Source organism: Letharia columbiana (genome assembly GCF_014066305.1).
Source record: "Letharia columbiana isolate WasteWater2 chromosome Unknown Sc0000034_s0, whole genome shotgun sequence".
Taxonomy (NCBI): domain Eukaryota; kingdom Fungi; phylum Ascomycota; class Lecanoromycetes; order Lecanorales; family Parmeliaceae; genus Letharia; species Letharia columbiana.
The window spans coordinates 309,100-327,846 of NW_023501077.1; the positions used below are offsets into that span (position 1 = coordinate 309,100).

Here is an 18,747-nt window from a genome sequence, read left to right on the forward strand (position 1 = left end):
TCTCTGATGCCAAAAATCTGACTGCACTAGCCAGCCTTGTGGTATCTACAATTTCATCACACATTGCAGCATAAGATCATACATGCAGCTTTTCTTTTCCCATACTCCTCTCGCTATGCAAAATCAGCCAGTCATATTTTACTCCATCATCACCAACCCCTCCTCCTCCCCCTCTCCTCCCCACCCCTCTCCTTCCTCCTCTCCTTCTTCCTTACCCCTTTCCTCCTCTTCCTCTCGCCCTCCCTCTCCGGCTCCGCCACCGCCCCAATCCTCCTCTTCACCCTCCTCCCCTCTCTCCTCTCCTTGACCCCCTCTCTCACTCTTTGCAGTATTGTCACATACCCGGTCGTTCCCAGCTTCTTCTGCAGCAACGCCATGAGTTCTTGGCTGTTGCTGACGAGCGTTTTGTAGCCGCCCGTGAAGGCCGTGTCGGAGGAAAAAGGGGTAGGAATAGCGGGATCCGTGAGGTTGTGGAGAGGGAGGAGGATGGCTGGGATATGGGGCTTTAGGGTTGGGAGGGGTACGTTGTTGGTGAGTGCGCCGAGGAGGGTGAGGCAGGCGTGGAGAGGGATTAAAGAAGGGGAGCGGGTTGTGAGGGGACCACGGCGGAGGAGGGAGGAGGCGCGTTGGATGAGGTAGCCAAGTGCTAGTATGGTCGTAGATGTAGATAAGTCTTCTTCTTCTAGGCCATTTTCGTCCTCGGATCCTTCATCTTCGATGGTTTCTGCTTCAAGCTGTTGATCTTTCTGTGGCCAGAGCATAGATGTCTGTGCCATGATCTTGCCGAGGAAGACTAGATTTCGTACACTTTGGTTAGCGAGCTCTCCGCTCACGCCGGGCACTCTTAGCAAGCCTAGGGAAGCTCGCGTGACTCCTATGATCTCCTGTTCGCTGAGCCACAGACCGCCTGAGCCTTCAAGTGATAATGAAAGAGCTTCGTTGCCGACGTTATTCCTGGCGAAGTCCGCAAAATATGCACCCAGCAGTTTGGCAGCCGACAGCTTGACCCAAGCGTGGGGGAAGAAAAGACATTGACGCACACTCGCCCATAGAGGAGCCGTGCTTGCAGCGAGGGTTGAGGCTGAGAACAATTGGCATATCTTGGCAAATGCCTGCAAGGCGAAGTATAACAGCTCCCAGTCGGCCTCGGAAGGAGCTTTGAGATTGCTTTTGAGGATCTGCGTCAGTCGAGCCTGGAGAGGCGGGATCTCCTTCTCGCCTTTTGCACCATTCGTATCAAGATACAAGCAATACACCTGGAGCGCGACCCTGTTCAGAAGAGTCTCGTCGAACTGACCCAGCCAGGAACGAAGTAAGCTGAGGAACGATTGGGTGCGCTCGCTGTCCGCTCGCTCGAAAGTCTTCTTCAGTAGGACTCCAGCCATTTCTCGGCACTCGCTGGACTCGTCGTTGACTGTTACCATGACTAAGGGGACGAAGAAAGTTCCAACGACTTCTTGCACCAAGTCTTCTCCTAATTTGGTGAACAGGAGGTGAACGGCTTCCATGACTGACTGACGACCTTCCTGGTGTTTGTAGTCAAGGTTTCGGACGAGGAAGCTGAGCTGCTTGGAAAAGCGATCCTTGCTTTGGGGATATTCCATGACGAATTGGAAGTATGCGCCTCGGGCCATATCACGCGCGCCTCGGGTTTGATTGGTGACCATGATGACAGCGACAGCGTCGAGTACTTCATAGACCTCCGTGATCACGATTTTGCGAGTCATAGTGGCCTTCAGGAAGTTGAAAGCTACTCCCTGCTTATCAGGCTCTTCCAGGTCCGGAATGAGGCGTTTGAGAAGGTAGGCTAGATCTGTCTCTCTGATTTCGATCGTTCTTCGCTCCCGCAGGATAGCGGATACGAGCTTCAATGCTGCTTGTGCTAGCTCTACGTTTGTCGATGTCGAGATTTTGACTAGTCTCACGCACTCGGCAACATATATGGCTGCACTGTCGTCTATAGCCTTCAGAGGCACCTTGATGATCGTAGTGAGCAAACGAAGGGTGGAGATTTGGACCTCTTCGTTGGATTGGACAATGCCATCGCCGATGATAGGAATGAAGCCTGCTAGATTTGACGGCGTCTGAAGAGCATCATGCTTATGTAGCACCATTCGAAGCACATCAAGGGAGAACTTAGCAAGCTTGTAGTTGTACGACGAAGTACTACCGCGGGAGCCAGCCTTGTTTGCTCCTTTATAATTGATCAAGAAGCGTTTGGTACTGTGATCCTCTTTCGATTGCCTGCCGCTCGGAGTTTGTCCTGTCTTGTATACTTCTGCTATGATTTCGTGACAGAAGACGAGTACCCGGCGATCTTGGATGGCTTCATTGCGAAGAAGGCCAACTCCGATGCGTCTCAGCAGCTCATCGATTTTCTTCACCATCCGCAGATCCAGCTTTTCCCCTAGCAGGGTCTGCAATGGGCGGATGAGGTGCACAAAGTTCTCCACCGTCGTATTCTTTGCCACAAGCTCCAGTGAATCGTAGCTTTTGCTGCTTTTTACCTCTTTCATCTTGCTTATGTATTCTTCTGCATCCTTTTCCAGCCCCGTAGCCCCGAAAATGTCGTCCATGACTACTGAGATAATCTGCGGGAGACAATAGTCCAAATCGCCTATCTTGAATATCGAAGATGTGGCCACCAATATTGAATGCACCGTAAAAGACAAAACATGCAATTGGTACCCTCTTGCGAGAGCACTCCGCAACTCTTTCATGACGAAGCCAAGGTATTGAGGACCTATCAGAATCGATATCTCCACCAAGGTTTTACGAGTTAAGTCTCTCGACTCTTGTGCTCGGCTGCGGAGGATGTGACAAACATCCGTAAGAACAGGCGGCAATCGGTATTTCAGCCCACCATGAGGTAAGAGCTTCAGTAATTTGACGACTGAGACTGCGACAGGGACACGAAGGCTGACCGTAGACTCGTCCTTGTCATGAAGATACTTCTCGAGTGACGGCAGTAGATTGTCTGTCAGCTCACCAGCGAGGTTCTCCTGCCTCGGCATCGTAACAGCAAGCGTGCTGCCGTTGTGGACAGATGCTGGTGGTTCCGGATTGTCAGTATCCGGTTCACCGAAAGTGGTCAACGCTCTCTCCTTGTCCGCCGCTGCCAGGCTAAGGGCATCAATGACTACGCCCAGTAGCTTGATTACCGTTTTCTCTATATCTGGCTTGCTTTTGATGTAGCCACTAAATCTTCGAAACATAGCCCTAAATTGGGGCCACTCAAGCGACGAAGCTAGTGCACCAATCGTCACGACCGTCTCCGCGCTGAGATTGTTGGCGCCTTCGTCCTCGCCCTTGTCGAAGACGAAATGCTCAATCAGGGGTATGAAGAAGTGAGCTACGTTGACACTCCGAAGACCTCCTTGGCGTGCTTCTGTGGCTAAGCGGCGCAAGGCCCGGAGACGCCTATGTTGCTGGATGTGGAGGATGTTGCCAAAGAACGAAGCGTCCTCGTCATGGTTCACAAGTAGAGCGGACATGTCACTGACCTCCTGCCATTCCGGATTGTGACGAATGAGATGAGCTGTAATGCTGAGGTACTCAGTGCGAACTAATTCAGATGGTTCTGAGACGCCATTGCGGAGAGCCGGCAAGAGTACCGTTCTGGTCAAATCTGAGGACTCAGTCTCTGCAGCGTCTGAAGAAACGACGTTCATCTCCACGAACCGACGGAGTGCGAAGGACGCATTGGATCGTATTGCCAGTTCTTCATTGTCCTTGACGTAGAAAAGCATATTGAACAGGATCGGACGCCACTGCTTTGGAGTGAAGTCGCGGTACCTTATCTCATTGATGGCATTGAAAGCCTTCAGGCGTTCATCAAAGTCAGGCTCGTCGATCTTCCTTGGGGAGAAGGAGTTTAGACTAGTGCACAGTCGTGCAATATCTTGCAGCTCGCCACCTTGCTCTGCCAGGACGGACAAAACTTTCGAGAGGATCAAACGATTTGCCCTATCCTTGAAATATCCGAATAGAGAAGAAATCGTGCAGAAGATCCAATATTGCAGATCTGAGGAGAGGGCGGAGCCAATCAAGGGGATAAAATGCTGAACTATCTGGAGAAGCTCGCCTTTGGACCTAGGGTTGACTCGATGTGAGGGTTGATCGAGCAGGAATGTGCAGATCTCCAGTAGGTTATCCACTTGAGAGGAACCCTCGACCAGAGGCGCAAGCGCAGAAACAAGCTGGATTGCGGCAACCAAAAGATCTTTACTGGGGCTTTTGCGTAGTAGGCTTCCCATTCGATCAAGCATATTCTGCGCGTTCGGACGTAAGACGTCTTGTGCTATGAGCTCACTACTGGAGCCAGAGGAATTGTCCATTTCCAGGTCTTCAGTGATCGATGGCCTAGCGAGCGCGACGATCTTCCCAAGAATTTCTTCAATGACAAACAGCTTGACCTGGTCTTTTGCTGAAGGAACATCCAAACAGTCAATGACCGACTTCATTGCTCTTGCATCATAGTCTACTAAAAATAATACGGTATTTTTGGACGAAGCCCAAGTCGAGAAGAGCTGTAGTGTACCTGAAACCGATTGAGCTGTTTCAATGGGCAATGCATCTAGTCTTGGGCTCAGTAGCTCCGAGAAAATTGTGGATAGATAGGGCCGGAGCGTCTCAGCCGGACAGCATCGGAATAGTAGAGTTAGGCATTGCACGCCAATTTGTCGGACAGCCTTTGACAATGAGATCTGCGAAACACCCTCGGAAACTTGGTCCGTTGCGCCCTTCTCAAGTCCGAGCCGTCGGGAGGCCCAGACTAAGCAATACAACAAGGCTTGAGTTAGGCTTTTGGCGAAGGGCGCGAGACGATCGCCGATAATCTCGAGCATGTCCTTTATCATATTGACCAACCCTAATTGTTTTCGAATGCTTATGATTTCTGTGCCAAACAGCTCTTCGTTCAATTGGGTGCCTTCCACAGATCTAACGTCGCGTAAACGGTCAAGAGCGATGCTAATGAAGTCCTGGAGATATATCTCATCTAGCCGGGAGAGAGCCTCGAGGACAGTCTTCCTTCTCCCAGATTGTCCTCTACTACCACTGCTCGCGCCAGATCCTGCAATCATTCTACCATAAAGCAGCCTCAACATCACTGGCATCAGCTCGGGAAGATGGTCCTCTTGTATGACGCTGTTCTGAGCATCCACGTGCACAAATGTAGATATCTCGTCCCGGAATCTGGCATCATCTAGCAGATTTAGCAGGTTCTCTTGATAGAGTTGTATGCCCTGAGTCTTCCATGTGAGCAGAGCCTTGAGGGCAGATTTCTGGACCTCAGCGTCTCCATTGGTCAGCAGGCTTTGCAGTGCCAGAAACACATTGGAAGATCGATAGAGAACTTTGGGGTTATGGAAACAGCCAAAGAGATCCAGCATTGCTTTCTGGTCTTTCCGCTTAAGTCTTGAAGAAGTTGGATTTCCCCTCGCAATCGTTGAAGCTTCTGTGTCTTCCACAGGGCTCTCAGGATCTTGATCCAGCTCCTCGGCGGCCCATGACAGAAAAAGGGGTACGAGCTGCCTTGATCGCTTCTCTGCGACATGGGGGATTGCTAATAACACACGAAGAGCTAGACTGGGTGCGTTGGGAGCATGTTGCGGTGACAAAATATGAGTAGCAAAAAATTGGCGTCTTGACTTCTCAGCAGCCGTCGCAATTTCAATCGTTGCACGATCTATGAGTTGCTCCACTTGCATGAGATTTGAGCACTGAAAGTCAGTCAAGGAGCCTTGTTCCATTGGTGGGAGAGTTGACACATTAGTACTCCCATGTTCCAGGGCACGCTCTTGCAGCCACTCGAAAGCTAGTGCAGAAACGGCATCTTCCCCTGTCTTCGTTTCACATATCTGTTTTAGTGCAACGATCGCATCATCCCAGGCTTGGGAGAGTTTGAATGTGAGCATGCCGAAACAGAAATGGGGGATGGCTTTCTGCAGCCATTCATCTGACGACGCGGCTTCATACTGTGCTGATAGCCTGCGAGCATGCATCGATATAGAACGAGCTGATTGTAGATCTAGCGGACTGTTTTCGATCGTCAATGCTGTGGTAAGGATATCTGCCTTTTCACCATGTTTTTCCGCGTACAGCGCGTCCAATATCTGTAGTGAGATATTGCGTAATGTGTGAGAGGACGAGTGAAGATTCTCTATCAGCACCTGAGTCAACGAGTCATTATTGCAGTTCTGCAAACCGTTGGCCTTGACAAGAAGCAAGGTGGCTTCAAGGAATGGCGCAAGAGTTCCGTGGTTAACGGCCTGGCTGCACATCAAGGGCCAGCTTTTGGCAAGACGAGACCCAAGGTCGGAAGTGTATTGTACGTATGCTTTCAGCCCTTGGCCAAGGCTGAACACCTTCCGAAGGCTACCACTTGAGGACAACTGCAAATTCTGATGGACCATGTCGCTTACGCTTTCCATAACCTTGTCCCTAGTACCAGGGCTAACCATCATGAAGTCGAGTAATTGAAGATAGCTGGAACATCGGACGGCCGGATCTTCCTTATCGACTGCGTCTTCGAACGTCTTGACAATATGTTCCTGCCATGGTGCAGGGCAGGGAAATTTGTTGCAGTTGTTAGCCTGTCCGATCTTGGGCACTGTTAAACATAGCTCGAGTTCGTGGTCTTTCCAGTTGGAAGCAATGAATCTAGAGAAGTGGGGTCTAAGAAAGTCTTGGAAGCGATCGTGACCCAGATCAAAGAAGTAGTTGCAGAAAGGCAAGAAGTTTCGTGCAAAAAGATCATCTGCAACGATCTTCATTGCCTGACGAACCTTGGGCAGGACCAATTCTAGTGGGGAATATTGAAGGATCACAGCAGACGCTTTGTAGGTCTCCGCAAGAGGTTCCTCGTCTGACGGCTCACAGAGTTCGAGCAAGGCTAACATAGCATTCAACACTGGCATCCAATCTTGGATTCTGGACCCTTTCCGCACCGTAGAGACTACGAAGAGTAGGCGTCCACAAACAGTAACGCTGCTCTTGCTGGAATCGGGTTTAAGTCTCTGAAGATTTTCAAGCACGATGTCCAATATCGGTTGAAAGTTGACCGAGTCGGTTTGGTGTATCAAAGCTACCGTGACCCCATACACAATCTCTTTAAAGCCCGTGCTCGGGTCATTGTCATCTGCGAATTGGCGGTCAAGCATGCAACGGTAGATGTGCGCTCCGCCAGAATGTAGCTTCCGCTCAATGCCTTTGATCGAGGTGACCAGTAGCGTCATCAGACCATGCTGATACAACTGGACATTGCTTTTATTGAATCCCGACTTAGACGCTTGTAAAACATCGTCACGAATGGCGTTCACAACGATGGTCAAAGGTTTGGCATCCTTGGCATACACGATCGCAGCTTTCCTGATCAAGAAGGACATAGCCTCAGCAGCAAATCTTGTCGTATGAATTTTTTGTGGTTCTCTTCCCAGCAATGGCGCCATTATATCGAACAGAGGTCTCAAATTGGGTACCAGTAACCGTGAGAGGTACTTGAACAGCCATGCCAAGCATGTGAAGCTCCATTCAATAGCCTCAACATCTGCATGCTTTGCGGCCAGAGAAGCCACCAGTGTCACGGCTTTCAAGAAGTGCCCTTCGAACCGTACGCCTAGATCATGTGCGAAGTTGCTCAAAAGATCCAGCAGCGGCTCCAGCGAGAGTGGATCTCTCTTCCCAATGTAATCTACTAGGATATCGAACACACGTTGGTGGTAGTGGAGGATCTGAGCCAAGCTGTTACAGATCGGTCCAACTTCTCGAACAAACGATGTGAAACTTTCAGAGAGGTTGAGGTCTTTCCATCGGTCCAGTGAAGCCTTGAAGAAGGAGGCCAAATCTGTGAGATCGTCGGCTTCCACTTCGTTGCGGCGGCTCCTCCTTATGGGATCGATGCTGAGCTTTGAGATGCGCTGGTTGAACGACTCGAAACGGTGCTTCCGCATTGATGTAGTCCCTCTTTTCACCAGCTTTTTGGAGCGCGCCTGAATTCCTGAAGACATGGCTGCCATATTTCCCGTCTAACCTCGAGAAAATAGGACTTCGTGCTTTGCCAGAGCGAGAAAGCCCAGATTTGTATCTCGGGAAAAAGTTCGTGATTTCTCGAGACAATCCGGGGTCTGGATTAACTTTTTCCCTAGCGCGTATTTCCAATATCTGTGTTCTTCCTGATTGGGTTCATCTCATGGGTTCACCTTCGAAGTCACAGAAGATCTGCTTTCAAATTGAAACCTAGTAGACCAATTATGACCTCCAAAATGTAAGTACACTGTAAACTCTCTGTTACTTTTTCCTTGAGGAAAAACATAAATTCCACAAGTTTTTCAATCGAGATATCCATGTATTCTTCCATTTGCACATGCGTAGTGATTTACGAAATGAAGTCTTTGTATTACTAGTATGCTTACTATGGTGATGCAAACTGATAGCTGTTTAGCATCGTTACGGGCTCTGTGCACGGACGGTTCACAGAAGTTTTCGGGAAGATATCGAAGCTACATGCAAAGAACGCCTTCTCACTTGCTATAGTCGTAGGAGATCTTTTCCCCGAGCATACTGAAGGATCCTCGGAAGATGGAGATAATCTCACGTCTCTTCTAAATGGTAGAATCACCATCCCCTTGCCGACATATTTTACGCTTGGAAAACATCCGCTACCTCAGCAAATAGTGGACAAACTCGAGAGATCAGATGACGAAATTTGTCCGAATCTTTACTTTTTAGGCAAACGTGCGACCACGAAGACTTCTGAAGGAATACGAATAGTGAATCTCGGAGGGTCACTGGACCCAGAAATAACCGCTGGTTTGTCAAAAGACAAGCACTTGCCCTTCCACACTGAGGGCGACGCCAAAGCGCTTCATGGCGCAAACACCGCAGATATACTTGTCACGAGTAACTGGCCAACATCAGTCCATGCAAGATCCAACATCGAACTCCCAGAAGGTGCAGAGGAGTCATTATCATTAGCGAAGGCGGAGCAGTGTATCGCCGAGCTCTGTTCAGGCCTGAAACCTCGCTACCACTTCAGCACCTCCGACTCCATATTCTACGAGCGTGAACCGTTCTTCCACATAACAAAAGAGGATCAGCCTGACACTTCATCAATAACTCGCTTCATCAGTCTCGCCGCCTACGACAACCCTGCGAAGCAAAAGTGGCTATATGCTTTCACCATAGATCCGAACGCCGCACCACCCCTCACAATGCCTTCAGGTACAACAGCAACTCCCTTCACCGACACCTCAAGGAAGCGTCAACGTCTCCCAGATCAAATCCAGGCTTACTCACGCTTCAATCATGACAACGGCCACCAGAATCACCACCACCCAAACAAGCGAGCTCGTCACAAAGCTCCACCACCGGGACCTCAGGAATGCTTCTTCTGTCTCTCAAACCCCAATCTTGCAACTCACCTCATCGCCTCTATCGCAGAAGATGCCTACGTCACCACTGCAAAAGGACCTCTCAGCACCCCTACTACCTATCCCACCCTCAATTTTCCTGCCCACATGCTTATAATCCCTCTGTCACATTCTCCCACGTTGTCAAGTATCACGCCACCTGAAACAAAAATCTCAACATACAAAGAAATGCAACGCTACCGCAACGCTTTGCATTCCCATCTCCTTTCCACCAGCAAAGGCGTTTTGGGTGCAGTGACTTGGGAAGTTAGCCGCGCAGAAGGCATTCACATCCACTGGCAGTTCCTGCCCGTACCCGCCGATCTGATAAAGAAGGGTCTTGTGGAAGCAGCTTTCAAAGTTGAGGCCGAGAACGAAAAGTATCCCACTCTGAAGACAAAAGCGATAGGAGACGGCACAGCGGAGAGGGGTGACTATTTCCGTGTATGGATCTGGCGTCTTGAGGAGGGTGCAGAGTCCACTCTTAACGGTGGGGGTGCCAACGATGGGGATGGAGAGGAGAAGAAGGGAGAAGAGAAGGAACTTGTGCTGCCACTATCAGCGGAATTTCGCTTTGATTTGCAGTTTGGCAGGCGGGTAATGGCGAAGCTATTGGGCTTGGAAGCGCGCATGCATTGGAAGGACTGCACGCAAAGTGATGCTGAGGAGAAGAAGGACGCGGAGAGGTTCAAGGATGCATTCAAGAAGTTTGATTTCTCATTAGAGGAAAGCTAGGTACCCCCCAGCGTTGCCTTAAGATTCTTGCGGTCCATCTTCGACCGCGCTTGATGTGAAGACACATTTTGCGTACATAGAGCAGGAAACTCGATCTTGATACCGAAAACCTGTGATCACAGTCTGCGTACTGGCAGAAAAGTTGCATGGGAAAGGGAGAAACCGACTCTCAGCAAAAGCAAACACCCTCGAACCCCTCGACTTCCGTCATCAACATATCACGACGACCCAGTCTCCCACCCATTTATGCCGCTCCTTCAAACCTTCGCTCTCTGTCGCCACCACTCGACCAGAGGAGCCAGCCAGCACCAAAATCATCTTCATCCACCACCACTTCCTTCAACGACAAACACAGTACAACAATGAAGATGAAATGTAGAAATCGCGAAAGGATCGAGCCATTCCCACCAGATTCTTGTTAATGCCAGGTGAATCGCAGGAAAACTTTCCTGTGGGTGGGCGAAAGGGCTGGTTGACTGGGCCCTAGGCAGGCAATTTTGCTTCTACAGACTTACCTATTGAGAGGTTGCCATTGCTGGGACTTGTATTCTTAATAGATTGATAAGCGGATGAAATGGACTGTGCGCTGTGGCAACCCATGTTCTGCATTGAAAATCCATGAGCTCGTGAAATTTAGTAGTGTACATGTTAGGGAAACCTCTCCTCCGCAGCAATCAGATGGAAGATATAGGGGGAACCTGAGAATAAGTCCTCAAACGTCCCTCCATGAATCATTCGAACTCGCTCCTGGCCTCCGTCCTGCCTGCAGGACACTAGGTGCATGTTGTGGTGGAAATCCCGTGTGCTGCGCAGTCGAGCTCGGCGGTGGCAGCGTGTTACTGTAGGTTGTACCCAGCTCCAGAGGTTCATTCATCCCATTCGGTTCATATCTTGTGCTCTCGCTTGGGGTATAGGCGGAATAAGAAGTCTGCTGCCCCTGACCGATCCCCGAAGTAAAATCGGGACCAGTATAATGACCGGCTCCATGTCCAAAGTCTGGGCCTGTGTAGCCTGCGGGTGGTTGTCCTTGTGCGTGATGCGCTCCGTAAGGGTCAACAAGAGGTGAATCTGCCTCGGAGTAGCCAAATCTTGGATTTGACAAGTCCGCGGCTGAAGCATTGGCTCCAGGCGCTAGCATGGGGTTCTTTTCTTGTGGTATTTCCAGACGTGACATCTCCACATCATCTTCTTCGACATGCTTCTTCTGTGCATTTTCCCAACTCGGCATTGCAGGTAGACTGTCTTCGTTCACTGCTTTGCCACGACCTCCGACATCGAACTGCGCAAAGCGCGGAGGTTCACCATAAGGTGGCGGGGCGTTGTTGGGATTGTTGGCGGGCTGGTAGCCCATGTAAGGAGCTGGGTTGAACATGGAAGCTGTGCCAGCACGGTTGCGACGTGAGCGGCGGCCGCCGCGACAGCAGCAGCGGAAGCAGCAGTAGGCAGCGAGGGCAAAGACAATGATACCGATGACTATGCCGGCGATGGCAGGCCATCTTTCGAATGTCAGTAGAGATTCGTTACGGTGGAGGACAGAAGAAGGGGGAAGGAAGGTCTTGCATACTTGCAGTAGGCTTTTGACATGCAAAAGGCCCAGCCTGATTTTACCTGGCCGTGTTCGTAGACGGTAGAGAAAGAGTGAAAGTTGGGGTCGCCATCGCGAGGCAGAAGGAGTGGCATCCTGGCGAAAGACGTACACAAAGGAGGAGTCAGAGGCGGTGTGTAAACGTGTTGACAATGGTCAAGAGTACCTGTACTCTGTTGATCTGAGAAATCGAAGAAGCAGAAGCAAAAGGGGAGGACACTTGATGATACAATGAACAAAGAAATTGAAGCGAACAAAGAGTGTTCGTCAGGTTGGGGCAGTTGGAATGAAGATCTTCAGGGGCTCACGGGTAAGGCTGAGAATGGACGGAGTTTGTCACCATTCACCCATTCTATTTTCGTCCGTGCCAGGCATCGGTTTCAACTTTCAACTTTCGTTGGTTTCTAAACACCAGGAAAAAGTCGACTTTTTATTTTCAGTCGTTCAAAATTTTCGCTCACTTCCTCTGCGTTTCCCAGAGAACTTCACCCAGAAATTCATTCTAACAAGGGTGACTGGATCGGAAAGAGGAGACGCTGGTTGACCTTGGTTATCGTTTCGCGTACGGTGTGCGTCAGCTGACTTTGGATGGTGTCCCTTTGGGACGTGTCAATTGTGCAGATGTAGGTTTTATATTGTTCAAGCCGGATTATCTCTTGTGTTATCAATGACACACTGGTTTGGGCCTCCTTCCATCCTCAGTAACTGCATATTTTGGCGTCTCTTTTCCCTCAGGCCAGAAAACAACCCGTATTACCTCGATTCTCGGATACGCAAATTGACTGCTAAGATGAGAGTACTTCTCAAGATGTAAGAAGCCCCAAGACGGCGGCCACGGTCCACCAAGCTGATCTTTTCCGTCGCATGACCCCTTACAACATGATTGGAACCGGATCGCAGACGGCCCTACGAATTCTCGTAATCATCTTGCTCCAGCTTCATTTCTGGAACGTAGTGAGCCTTTCAACCCGAATAGCTCCTGGGATGAGGCCCAGAAACTGACAACCAGCTTGGGATCGTGGTACTGCAAGATGGCATGCAAGGGGCAATCGTGAGTCCGTTCGTTTGTCAGGGCTCTGCGAGCTTCAGAGTGAGCACGAGTAGGTCTGGTGAGGCTGGTAGTTGTTATTTCGAACAGATCATCGTCTGAGGGTCTGGTTTGGATTTATGGCCGTCTAGAGCTCTTCTTGCACGAGACAGCCTCGGACTTCACCCAATCAATGTTGTTTCACGTCGAATGGCAACAAATTTAACGTCGGTTCTTGGTTCATGGCCAAACCAAGCTTTTGGTTGATGGTTGTAACGGCATAAGCAACCAGAGCTATTAGCGTGTGCAGAAAACGTTAGAATACTTAACACTGAGATTATCACACACACACCACCAAAAGTAGTACTAAATAGATGAATCTTCTCCCATATCGCATTCTACCACCTTCCTTATCATATTTAAAGCTCCTATATATCTCGCTTAGCCGATCCTTAATATTTTACCTTAGTATTTTAAAATACCTCCTAATCGACATAGTTAGAGGTTTTCTTCTTACTATCGATAATATAAATATATAAATAATCAAGTATCTAAAAGCAATAAAGGACTTTATATCTACTATATATCGTATTACTATATAATTAGAGATTTCTAATACTTTAGCTAGAGGCTTTAAGATAGACTTAAAGATATTTAAGTCTTAATAGCGATAAGCGAAGGCCTTAATAACTCTAGGGTAATAGCAGCAGTAGCAAATATAGTTTAGTCTTTAAAATCTATCTAAATATCGCACTTATTAAGAGCCCTATTTAACTTTCTTATATTCGCCTTAAAGATATAGCCTTTTATAGCACTATACTTAATTATTATAAGAAGTATTTTGAAATAATAGAAATTAACTAAATGAGATATATAAAAGCTTTAAATATAATAAGAAAGGTGATAGAATACGATATGAGAGAAGATTCATCTATTTAGTACTACTTTTGATAGTGTGTGTGTGATAATCTCAGTGCCAAGTATTCCAACGTTTTCTGCACACGCTACTACTGCGGGGTCATCAAAGTCCCCGCTTTTAGCATGACCATCTAGCAACCACAAATATACCTCAAGCTGTCAGAAAACGTGACAGTCTTGACGACTGAATTCTCTTCACCTTTTCACGAGCTACAGGGTATCAAGCCGAGTATACTAGCTGTCTGTATATATAGAATCATCTCAAACAGCATCTTGGTGAAGGAAAAGAGAGAATCCAGGTGCCAAAAGGTTGGGATTCGTACCTTTGAAACTCTCCGTTTTTGTGGCAGCGCGCCTGGAATGTCATGGGCTCTCTGGCGCCTGCGGCTGGAATTGAAAACAGCAAGGAGGAGATCAATGTTCTGGTAACAGGCTTCGGTGTGCGCTGTCCATCAAAGAAGTTCTCAAGTCATGGAGCTTGGCTGACCTGCCTACCTCAGCCCTTTGGAGAGAACACCACCAATCCAGCCTACCAAATCGCAAGGAGCTTGCCCACCGAACAAAAGATACCCGGCCTCCCTCTGATCATCCTTCACATTCATTCGGAGCCGATCATCGTTAGTTACGCTCATGTCCGAGAGATCATTCCAGAGCTCCTCTTCCCTAAGAATGGCTTGAAGCCTAAACATGACATCGTTCTCAACATCGGTCTGGCGCCAGGCCGGAACTTTTATACGCTGGAGACCCTCGCCCATAGGGATGGTTACAACAAGAAAGACGTTGATGGCAAGACCTTGGAGGGAGACACGTTTTGGCGGATAGAGTACAAAGCACCAGAGAGACTACACACCAGTTTTGACACTGAAGATGTGTGGAGGCGGTGGAAATCAAGCCTCGTGAATGAGGATCTTCGGCCCTCCAATAATGCTGGGCATTACCTTTGTGACTTCACGTATTATGCCTGTATGTTTGAGTATTGGCGGAGGGAGCACGGGGGACAGCGACCGTGTATGTTTCTACACGTTCCAAGTGGGCTGGAAGAGGAGGATATCGGAAGGGGCAGAGAGGTGGCTTTGGGACTGATTGCTGCACTTGTGAGCAGCGAGATGGCAGGAGACAAGAGCAAGAGAGTCGAAGATGGTATGGAAGAAAATGAGTGGGACCGTGCTGCTGACTATGAATGTAGTTAAAAATGAGTTATAAGAGGGGTATTTTCCCGACATTGACCAACACCATTTCCTTTCGTTCTCCCCCTTCTGCAGAAACAGAGCACAAGGTTTGCGTAAATGGAAGAAGGTCGACGGACGATGCCCGTGTGATCTATCCAAACAGCTTGGTTCATCCAGATAATTGTACGAAGCGGCCACATGGCGTCGTCGAACAGTGCCCAAGGCTTATCAATTGGAAGTGCTTCACAAGAGTAAATCCAGCATGGAAGGGCAGCCAATGGCATCGTAGCTCGGGTTGGACAGCGGTGACATAAACGAAAGATAGCGCTTGCAAAGTATCCCTCGCATTGGGAGCCTTTTGAAATCCCGAGCAGAGAAGTAATAATGCAGGTCGATGCCAATTCCTCACAGCGGCCTGAAATCCAGGGCAACCTCTCAAAGACAGGTATCCACGCACATGGTTGTAAGATACTGGCCTGAACCAGAAGATCGGTAGTCGGAAAAGCGCGTTTAAGGCGCGTCCGCGTCGGTTTCGTGTCAAGAACCGCAAATGATTCACGAATAGTGATTCTTCCTGCAGCAAAAGCAGGAGCGTTTCGCTTGCACTATCCCGCCTGCAGTACGGAGGTCGCTGTTGGTCGTTAAGATCATGGAATACTACACGGGATCAAATGCTTCTGCATAGGCAAGTCCGGTTTCCAGCTTTCTGACAGACCGTGAAGCAAGACATTTCACGCTAAAAGGGTGGTCCAATTGTTCGCGAATCAGCTGCGTCGTAGAGGCAGAATGTAGGTACAGTACCTAAAGTACATTATGTACTAGGTACCTAGGTACGTAGTCCGGACAGTACTGGTATCCTTCTTTTCAATGATAATGGTGAAGGCCGTAAAGTAGATTTGCAGGGGCGGGATGCAACCGAATTTTGACCCTACTTATAAAGGTAGAGTAAGCATTTGACGCGTACCTCTCTTAGCAGTCAGCTAAAACTGTACTTTCCTTGACGCGCTAATTCCAACGCACTTGTGACTTGACGCTTGAGACTGCCTTCTCACCTATCTCATCCTGTCTCACCATCCATTGGCCCAACCTGGCCACCATCAACGCCTTCTGCAATCGCTCATCGTCCCGTCCGTGCAGTAGGTCCAATACTCAAAGACCCTACACCATTTCGCTCACCCTCGCTGTTTACCCCACCGACCAAGGGACCTCTATCAACCACAGTCTCAGCTCTGGAAATCTCGCACTCCCAACTGAACATCTTGCTACGCAACAGTGCTCCCAACCCCAAAGATCGAGTGCCCAAGCTCGAGACAGTCCATCTGCGAGGAGACTACGCTCAGTCTTCCCTACGAGACGGTCAACGGGTTCAAGAGCTGAGACCAGCCACTATATAGTTGCTCTGAGACTCCTCAGCATTCCCTTCTCGTCAGGGTCGAACGCTATCAAACCGACACAGAGCACCGATACTCAGGTCGATCGGTCACATAATTCAATCTTTCAGCTACACCAGCAGCGCTCCGACCGAGACCTGCCCGACACCATCCTAAGACCACAATCGTTGACGATGATGAAAACCCATTGCTTGGGTTAGTTTCCCGTCGGACAAGACTTAGCTCAAGGCTCGTCTGCTTTTCCAATGCTCCTGGGCCCAAGTCTACGACAAACCATACCTGCTTTTGCTAGCGAGACACTCACATCGGGGTTGTTTCATTTGCTTGCGTAGGCTCTCACACTCGCAATACGCTTCTGCCTCCTTGCTCCGTTAGCTACTCATCATGCCACGAACACGTCCACAATTGTCCATCACCCTCCCTCGCAATTTTACCTTTCATTACACAGAGGGCGAAGAACCCAAGACTCCGGAGCGAGAAGTACCAATACCCGTGCCCCAGTCTCCTCGACCAAGCAATGCCTATCGCTTCAAGCGGCGGTCTCGCCCCGGTGTGAATTCGATTTTCCAGGACAACAAGGGTTCTATTAGCTCCAGCGATATCCCAATCCCAACTATCGAGACGCCCATTGTGGTGGAGCCAACAAGGCCGGTAGTCCAGCAACGAGCCACCGAACCAGCAGAGGGTTACCTCGCGCCATTCGCAACTCGACCATTCATGACTCTACCACGCACTCCTATACAACAGCAACGTCGTTTGGCTTTGGCAGATGGCTGGAACGCCTCGATTCATCAGGATCTAGGCGATAGCATTACTCGTCCCATGTCTACTTGCTCCTTGCTCTCAGACTCTTCGGATGATTCAAATGGCAGTCTGACATCATATCCTGCTGGAGACGGCAGTTGCACGAGCCCAGAGAGCGATGCACCGGATCCATTTAAATTTGCTTCCATCAGAAAAAGCAAAGCCAAACAATGGGCAACGCTTGCGAGAAACGACGACTCTATCCAGAGCGGTCTGTCGACTAAACAAGTTCGAGTGAACTGGACGCCCGAAATGGACAAGCATTTGTGGTCGATTTACCACGTGTACCTCCAGGATCCCACAGTAACGCCATTCAAGATGCTGCCCGGTACCGCTCCGCCTCTCGGAGTATGTCATCGCGTAGCTAGAGAAGCGAAAAGAAGTTGGCGTGGTGCGAAGACGAGCCTACGGAATCCTTCTTCAATGATTAGTCCACCTAATGTGGATGACCGCTTTAAGGCAGCAGCGACCTTTGCTCGCAGGCCTGGTTCTCCGGACACCATCAGAGCAGATCGAAGTGGTAGCAACACCCCAACGGGGTCGGCCACTGTCAAAGCGCCATTGTGGCCTAAGTCGAGTTCTTCGACAAGACGACGACTGCGTCATCTATGCAAATCCAAACCTACCATCGCACCTCACTACCAACGTCTACTTCAAAGTCGAAGCCCCTCACCTTTCTCCTCTAGCTCGCGCACTCAATCTCGTTCTCAGTCTCGTTTGTCCGAAGTGTGCAGTCCTTTCGAAAAGCAGACATCGTCCTTCAACACACGTGATATTCAGCTATCCTTGACCACCAGCACGGCGGCTTCTATGCAGCCACACGGCCCACTTGCAAAGTTAGGTTCCGAAGATGCGACAAGTTCACAGCCCCAGCAAGAGTGGTTCAACGAGCCTCCAGTACCTTGGGCATCACCAACTGCAATCCCGTCAGATGTGATAGATGTTGATGTTGGCGGAAACGAAGAATCGATGCTCGCTCCACCGCCGCTCGGCTCTCCGTTTGGCTATCATACCTGGGGCCCAAGTCGATCTCGTCAACGTATTCGTCCCAGTACCTCAAGGATCCACTCGAGTGATGCCTCCACCCTCGGGCCATCACTCAGATCGCCGGTCCGGTTCTCTGACACGTTCCCGTATCCAGGAGTTCAAAAAAGACGTGCTCTTTATCCACTGGAGGACGAGTTGAGCCCAGGAGGTAGCAACATGCAGCAAAGTCTGCTCGACAATCTATTCGGAAGCCCTGCTGAAGGCCGCCATCGCCGTGTTCGAAGTCGCGGTTTCAGTCTCGGCGACGTCAACACGCCCAATCCCCTCGAAAGCCTCTTCACTCCTCCACACTCTCGAGATGGTATGGCTGGCATTCCAGATGCTACACCACCAGGCCCAAGCTCTGGTCCCGCTGAGCCACGAACTCCGATTCGAACAATACGGCGCTTGGGATCGCCATTCCATCTTGTTCCTGCGACCCCGTCTCGGGGGTCATCACGACATTTGGCGACAATGAGTCTGGGAGGACACGAACATTTTACTTCTATTGGCGAGACGCTGGGTCAAGCAAACAAAAGCAGACTCCACAACCCGACGTGAATAGATAAGAAAAAGCCCTCTTCATATGACTTCGCCGCGTGCATACAATGGCCACACGATGGGCACCTCACTGACGCTTGGACTTCCTACACTTACTTTTCACGCATTCACATACGATTTC

The 18,747-nt window shown here is 49.6% G+C and overlaps 5 protein-coding genes across 5 annotated transcripts; 3 read left to right on the forward strand and 2 right to left on the reverse strand.

Annotated features, from left to right (window-relative positions):
- Positions 1 to 149: 149 nt before the first annotated feature.
- HO173_008781 (uncharacterized protein) lies at positions 150 to 8,009 on the reverse strand (the record flags this gene model as incomplete). Its single annotated transcript, XM_037310677.1, has 1 exon — positions 150 to 8,009. The coding sequence occupies one exon, from the start codon at positions 8,007 to 8,009 to the stop codon at positions 150 to 152; it is 7,860 nt and encodes a 2,619-aa protein (XP_037162447.1).
- Positions 8,010 to 8,252: 243 nt separating this feature from the next.
- On the forward strand, positions 8,253 to 10,145 carry HO173_008782 (uncharacterized protein; the record flags this gene model as incomplete). The annotated part of the gene is made up of 2 exons (XM_037310678.1): positions 8,253 to 8,266; positions 8,444 to 10,145. 2 exons carry the CDS (start codon positions 8,253 to 8,255, stop codon positions 10,143 to 10,145), a joined length of 1,716 nt encoding a protein of 571 aa, XP_037162448.1.
- A 712-nt stretch (positions 10,146 to 10,857) lies between these two features.
- HO173_008783 (uncharacterized protein) lies at positions 10,858 to 11,825 on the reverse strand (the record flags this gene model as incomplete). The annotated part of the gene is made up of 2 exons (XM_037310679.1): positions 10,858 to 11,641; positions 11,710 to 11,825. The coding sequence occupies 2 exons, from the start codon at positions 11,823 to 11,825 to the stop codon at positions 10,858 to 10,860; spliced, it is 900 nt and encodes a 299-aa protein (XP_037162449.1).
- Positions 11,826 to 14,040: 2,215 nt separating this feature from the next.
- HO173_008784 (uncharacterized protein) lies at positions 14,041 to 14,865 on the forward strand (the record flags this gene model as incomplete). Its single annotated transcript, XM_037310680.1, has 1 exon — positions 14,041 to 14,865. The coding sequence occupies one exon, from the start codon at positions 14,041 to 14,043 to the stop codon at positions 14,863 to 14,865; it is 825 nt and encodes a 274-aa protein (XP_037162450.1).
- A 1,754-nt stretch (positions 14,866 to 16,619) lies between these two features.
- On the forward strand, positions 16,620 to 18,626 carry HO173_008785 (uncharacterized protein; the record flags this gene model as incomplete). The annotated part of the gene is made up of 1 exon (XM_037310681.1): positions 16,620 to 18,626. One exon carries the CDS (start codon positions 16,620 to 16,622, stop codon positions 18,624 to 18,626), a length of 2,007 nt encoding a protein of 668 aa, XP_037162451.1.
- Positions 18,627 to 18,747: the final 121 nt, after the last annotated feature.